General features: G+C 35.8%; 1 protein-coding gene across 1 annotated transcript; it reads right to left on the bottom strand.

Annotated features, from left to right (window-relative positions):
• Positions 1-1,467: 1,467 nt before the first annotated feature.
• Positions 1,468-7,029, bottom strand: LOC104224629 (uncharacterized). Its single transcript, XM_009776310.2, has 9 exons — positions 6,782-7,029; positions 4,850-4,976; positions 4,629-4,729; positions 3,846-3,971; positions 3,616-3,736; positions 3,426-3,510; positions 2,788-2,901; positions 2,633-2,672; positions 1,468-1,901 (listed from the first exon to the last, which is right to left on the bottom strand). The coding sequence occupies exons 1-9, from the start codon at positions 6,956-6,958 to the stop codon at positions 1,749-1,751; spliced, it is 1,044 nt and encodes a 347-aa protein (XP_009774612.1). The 5' UTR covers positions 6,959-7,029; the 3' UTR covers positions 1,468-1,748.
• Positions 7,030-7,332: the final 303 nt, after the last annotated feature.

Genomic DNA, 7,332 nt, shown 5'->3' on the forward strand with positions numbered 1-7,332 from the left:
CATTTCCTATAATTTGGGGTTATAAAGGGTCAAAAGCTGCGAAATTATTGGGTGTCTTCCATATTCAAAATCATTACTGACTCATATCATACTAAGAAACAAAATGAAAACAACAAACATTTTATACTAAATCATTTCGAGACATGTCAGTAACCTAAGTAAAAATTATTTTGTATCCAAACTTCAAGAGTAGATGATCCATGAAGCCACATGAATTGCAAACTTAGCAGAAAACAACTTACTTTAAACGATAAGGAGAGTGCCAAATCAACAGCTCCTCTCAAACCAAAGCATATGACGATGGTAGCTTTCTTTCTCAAAAACCTTCCGATTATATTGATAAGGGAAGTTTATACAACAAATCATCTACGAAGTGAATGGAATGCGAAACCAAACGCCGTCGACCTCGAACGGAACCTCGACAAAGAACCAATGGAAATAGTCATCAAAACTCAACCAAAGAACTCGAGACTCGCTGGAAAAAGGTTGTAAAACGCTTTGGGACGCCTCACTGTTCAGCCCCGATTTTTGTTTGCTGCTTTTGTGCCTCTGTTGCTTCAGTGTGTGACTATGTGTGTGTTTAGTGCTACTGATATGAGGTCGATAGAGTTCTTTGCTGATGGGTTTGACTACTTAAAAGGATGTTCAAGAGTGAAGAAGTAGAAGTTCAGGGGGTGTTTTGAGGTTGAAGATGGTTTGTTCTTTGAAGAGTATGGTCTGTTATGGAGGGACTCCGGCGAGTTGGGTTGAGTCCGGTGACTTGGGGCAGAGTGTGTGAAGGAGACGAAGACGGGGAGGGGTGTGTTGAGGATGATCCGATGGGGGATGGGTCCGTGTATTGTCTGCGCAGCTTTTTTGTGTTTCTGCCTTCTCCCTTTCTTTTATTCTTTAGTGTTAGCTTGTTTTTATATACCTAGGTCTAGGTTAGTGGTAGTGTTTTAGGTTAAGGGGTATGGGCCTAGGAATTATGGGCTTGGCAATTGTGGGCTAGGTCCAAAATTAGGTCTAAAGATGGGTTGTCCGAGCCCAAGCTCTATTCTTTTGCCGCGAATGAGATTAAAAATACGCGCCCATTTATTAATTAGTCCTACTATTAAAATAACTATTAAAACAAAACTAACCATTAAACAAATCTATGTTTTTGTATTTTCAAACACTATATTAAAAATAAAAATACGATACTACTTTTTATATATTTTTTTTAGATTAAAAATGACTACAAAATATTAATGAACTTATTTTTTGTAGTTTTTGTTTTATTGTACTAAAATAAAGTAAAAGAGTCAAAATTACTTGAAATATCTATATTATGCCTAAATTAAATATTTTACGCTAATATATAAAAGATATTGGGGAGGGTCAAAAATCACATGTCTACACACAGTATAGCCGCTCATAGTCAATAGATGTTAAAAAACATGCCAGAGAAACTGAAGTAAATAGTTGATAGTAAAAAAGAACCCACAATAAAAGTAAATCATACTTCGATGGACGAGATTAAGGCAAGAAAAACTACATTCAGTTCTTTTACAATTAAACCAGTTTTTTCACTGATCTTCAAGAAAACAAAAGAGCTGAGCAGAAGGAAATCACGTATTGTCACATCTCTCTGGGTGAAAATGGAAAACTTGGAAGTACCCCCAAAAGCAATTATTAGAAATTAGATAATTCTAGTTTATATATTCATCCTTCAGGTCAAGGTAAAATCCCAAAGTATTTTCTGCTACAACTCTTGTATATCAAGTCTTCTACCTGAACCACCATCTCTGAATAGTAGAAATAGGAGTATTCATGAACGGGGCATATCGTTGAACAAGAGGATTTACAAGCCTCCCAATCTTAGCCCACGCACTCTGATGGTAACCAGCAGTGGCAGGAGCATGATACATAAGCTTCAATAGCTGCAATGAGTTACATAAACTTATAACAAACTTATGGCAGTTTCAGTCTGCAAAGAGTCTGCATTATAGTCATTGTAACAGAGCAACGCGTTGTACATAAGCATCAATAGCTACAAAGAGTTGCATAACAGTCATTAAAATGAACTAATATGTTGTACACCCAACTCAATGGGAAACAAGGACTAGGGCTTTTGGTTCAATGGCTAGCGCGCAACACATGATTTGTGAGCTAGGCCCACATCAGAAGTTCAAACCCTGCCATGGCGAAAGCTTGGTAATTAAGTAGAGAAGAATAGAAGGCAATCCCATTATCCATATGGGTTTTGAGCCATGTGCCAACTGGCCTACAGGGATTCCTCAATTATAAAAACAAAATGAAAAACAAAAAGTGGGTATAGAAGCGACCTAGAGTAACACACTTCATCAAGTTTAAACTCTGATTCATGAAGTTGTCATAACATGTAGGGGTGGCAAAAGGGTGTGCAAGGTTGGATATGGGTAGGTAATAAATAGGTGCATGCCCAACCCAACGTGTTGCATGCATCCAGCTATTTGTCAGATATATTTCTTCCATTCCAGGAAGAATTGCTTGCTGGAACAACAATATAGAGAGAAGAAAGAAGCAACATAATCTCACAATTTCTCACATTCGCTTATATCAAAGAAATAAATCATTTTAAAGGCAAAAGATGCTGAAGATACAAAAATGAAAATGACAGGACAAGACAAACCTGCCAGTACATGAATGTTTGAATAATATTACGCTGCCACCTGAATTTTCATGAATATAAATAGTTATAAGCCAATAGAAACCAAATGAGAATGTCAAGGAAGATAACGAGCACTGACACAGGCCAGGATTTAGAAAAAAGGTTGAGAGACTTACGATAATAGAGAGACAACTAGAAGAAATCCCAGCCCAATCTCAGCCTGTGAAGACAGTATGCTAAGAGTAGTTACGTTTGACTCGACCCATACGCATGCCTCTTCCAAGTACTTCCTGTAAACGGTCATAAAATTCAGAGTCATGGAAAAACTCCAAAACAACCAATCTACCTTCAACAATATTGTGGGTTGGGGTGGGGGGAACCAAATAATAACATTCACCAAGAGATTTACAATGAATAAAAATGTTAGAAGTTTTCAATGTTTTGACATGAAGGAAAATGGTCATATACAGCTAGAACGTTCACAACTTCACATATATGATAAACTTGCAAGACAAGATAATATACAATTTCATTCTGAGCTCTCACAATTGCAGGTTAGCTACATGTTAGTCTTATCCACAATATATCAGATATATTTCAGTAAGCAATATGAAACCACAACAGCGTTTGGAACATCAAAGATTCCTGCAGTATAATTACATTTAATTATTTAATAGGATACTGTAATGCTTTTTATAATTATATTTAGCTATTTAGTATGATACCTGTACTGCTTTTCTCCCCATTGCTGGTTTAAAATGATAAGAAAAACAGCATTAACTTTCTTTGGTAACTCAATTAAACAGCTTTTTACCTGTACAAAGAAGATGTGCTGAAGTTACGTCGCAGGAATTTCGCGACATGTTCAAGTGCTCGGCATGAAACAGGAATCAAAGCAACTGCAAATCATTGATCATGAATATATTACTGAATGAAGTTACACAGCTAATATTTATTAATAAAATAACAGCGGCAAAAGAAAAACAGACAGGAGTCAAGCTTACATTTCAGGTAAAGATGGGAGGTTACAAAAGTAAGGCAGTAAATGAAGTAGATGAAATCTTTTGTCACAATCACTGACTGCAACCAAACTTGCACTGCTTGCAAATTCCAAGCCCTTGGCTTCTACAAAAAGTTACTAGATTATTAGAAGTAGCCGTATAGCCCAAACTCCAAAGGACAAAAACTGATCTCAGGTATGAAGTTAAAAAAATAAATTAGAAAAAACTTTTACCCCATATAATGAGTATAATGAATATAAGGAAGAACATGCGGTTCCCAAAAAGGACAATCGATATGCTCTGTTTGACAGCACTGTAGGTGCAAGCGGAAATATTGCGAGAACTGCCACAACAAAAACCTGCAGAAAAGAGTTCAAGCTTTGTATAGATCTAATCACCAGAATAACTTATAACCATAAACTTAATTTTTATATACAGGTAATCTCAACAAAGAAAGGATATGATGCAGAGTTATTTCTAATTGATAATAAAACAACCTTTTCCTCACAATTTTTCTACTTATCTTTTTCATATTTACACCCCTGACCCACAGGTATCAAATGACAAATCAATTGAGATCAAGGTTGTAGAAGAGCCTTGGCAAAAGAAATAATTCTATATTGAATTTTTCCATATACACACCCATACTCATAGAGAAGGCATCCACTACTACAAAAAATTGGCATGTGCACTGCATCAAAAGACAGTATTATTCTAAAGGAATGAAGGTCCTATCCTGCAACATACACCCGTCCTATCCTTGCAATATCCTAAAGGAATGAAGGTCCTATCCTAAAGGAATGAAGGTCCTATCCTGCAATATACACCCGTCCTATCCTTGCAATATATACCCCACCTTATCCCTTTTTGCTAATAATGAGTTGACCATTTGATCTACTACCATACAGGAAAAAACTAGATATTCCAGACTAAAACCACAAATTTCTATAGAACTCATGGTGTTGAAGTTAAGAAGAAAATGTTTCATATATTTCCCTAGTGCAAATATACAGTACCCAAGCATTCACTGAAAATTGTATAGTATGTCGGTCCCATCGAAGTGATGTTGGATTTGAAGCTGGGGTTGATGACGTCCCAGAAGTTCTACTAGCTGGTCCTATTAAGAATACATATAAAATGCATTTAGAAGAAACAAAAAAATATATTTCAAGTAACGATGTACTCTAAAAGACCGCGCACTTCTCCATTTATTCAAAATTCAGCAAGAAATTCATACCAGAGTTACGTTGTCTTGGCTGGTTATTAGAAGTTGTGGACGACGATGATGAAGGTTGCACGGGTGATGGTCTTGCTGGTTGGGATGAATTGCTGGTAGTCATTGGCTCAACCACTAGACCAGGGTCCTGAAGACAAAGATAAACTATCAAACAAAACCAAAGCGCCAAAGCAACATCTCAAGATCAACATAAAAATGTAAAGATGTGCCCCACTTCGGACATCTGAAATTGTATTTTTAGTACAATGAAGCTCAAGAGTCTATCAAAAAAGCAGAAGTGCTACAAGAACTTGAACTTGATTCCCCACATTATTATTATTGTGCGTTAAAAATCTCTCAATGACATCATTCCACATTGCTAGGAACCTAGGAGCACTTCCACACTGTTATATGATAGGACACCACGTTTGAATTTTCATCCGTTCTCTAGGAAATGGAGGATTAAGTACTCAAAAGGTCAAGTGAAATAAATATACATCCAGCAACAATCTCAAATGATAGACAACTAAAGAGTTAAACCATTATATTATCTGAAAGTGAAGACAGTACTATACCTCAGGAATGAATGAAGAAAACACTTAAAAGCACAGAAAAATTTAACATTCTCCGCTAAATTTCCAGAAGCCCCAATTTTGGGAAGTCAATGTACTCAAGGGTACAATAAAAGTGGGAATATGATGAGATTAAGCTTGAACAATAGGAAGGAAAATGAAGTCCAATGCACCTACTCAACAATTAAAATGAAAAAAGAGTAGTATATTAAAATATACTCCCTCCGGTCCATAATAAGCTGACTTTTTTGCCTTTTTATTTTGGTCCAAAATAAGTGACCTTTTATATAATCAAGAAGGAATTAATTTTGTTTTTTCCAAAATTTGCCCTTATTTACATATCTCAATGTGTCAAGTTAACAATATGCAAATTTAATTATGGATAATTTAGTCAAAATACCTATTTTTTTCTAGGAGTTAATATTTTCTAAAGGGGTGTGCCGAAGGACAAAAGGTCACTTATTATGGACAGGAGGGAGTAGTACAACATTCAGACAAAAAGAATCCATGAAATCAGATAAACTTGAGTGAATTCCATGCTGCACCACAGCAATAAGAACAGGGAAAACGAAAGTAATGCTACAACTCACAGTTAAATGGAGTTTGACAAAAAGATAAAAAGAACTCATCTTAATTATGAAATTGTTGGAATCTTTTAGTAGAAAGCCCTGAACTTTGATCAGAGCAACTGAGATTACATGCTAATATCCAAATAACTCAATCCATAGTACACTTAAACAATCAACCAATTAACTTCGTCTCAACTTGGAATCGGCTATACACTTTTGACAAAACTAGAAAAGACGAAAAGCAATTAAAAGTAGCACAGCCAGAATGAAGTCAAAGAAGCCAAAGAAACCGTTTGGTCAGTACCGTAACTCGGAAGCCACTGATTATCTAAACAATTTACCCATAAATCCAAGACCCGAAACAAAAAAGAAGAAACCCCCTATAGTGACATTGAATTAAGAAAAGGTTTAGAACTAAGAGCCTTATAAAACTAAAGATTCAAAAACAAAAAAAAAAACTCGACTTCCAACAAAGTGTAAACAACAATAACCGAGATTAACACATTAATTAAGACTTCTAAATCAACTGATACACATTAAATAAAATATGGAGTAGCAAACAAAGTTCCCACTAAACCGCATCTGAAGTCCAATGATTTTGAATATCAGAATATACAATTCAATCAATTAGTATCACTTATCAACTTCGACCCAATTCCAAATTAGCTGAGCTGGGCTATATAAATACTCCACATACATCCCGCTCTATTCGAACCCACTTTGAAATTGTCAATCGACACTAAAATGGGCACATATATATAAAGTAGTGTAAATGTAAATTAGAAGAACAAAACAAGAAAGAGAGTACTGACGATGTATTTTTGGTAGAACTTGCGCTTGAAGTGGTCGACGACGTCGGAGCGGGAAGCCATGTGAGGAGGAATGAGGATGTTGGACCAGTAATCTGCCCATCTCGGATCGTTCTCGTAGTCGTATGCTGCCGCCGCTATTTTCTTCAGTTTCTGTGGATCTTCTCCTCCTTCTCCCATTTCTTCTACTTCCCTCTGTCTCTACTCGCAGACTCCCAGTGAAGGTTTTTGTGAAGTAGAGTCGTCGTCTATCTCGTAGTCAGGGTTTATTTCTGAAAATGCCATAAAAGACAAAACGACGTGGTTTTGGTTCAAGAGGATCCCCATTGGAATAGGAACATGGCGTTTTGACTTTTCCGTAAAAGATTGCTACAATGTGTTAAAATTCAGATTAAAGAGATCATCATTAAATTCAAAAAAATAGATCAAATTAAATGTCACATTAGGCTTACAGTTTAAATTGAGAATCCCTGAAAATGTTAAAATTGTTATAAAATAAATAAGGTAGAGTAATAAATGGATGATAAGTATAGAATAAGTATAGAGAGATTGAT

This window comes from Nicotiana sylvestris, chromosome 9 (assembly GCF_000393655.2).
Source record: "Nicotiana sylvestris chromosome 9, ASM39365v2, whole genome shotgun sequence".
NCBI classification, from domain to species: Eukaryota; Viridiplantae; Streptophyta; class Magnoliopsida; order Solanales; family Solanaceae; genus Nicotiana; species Nicotiana sylvestris.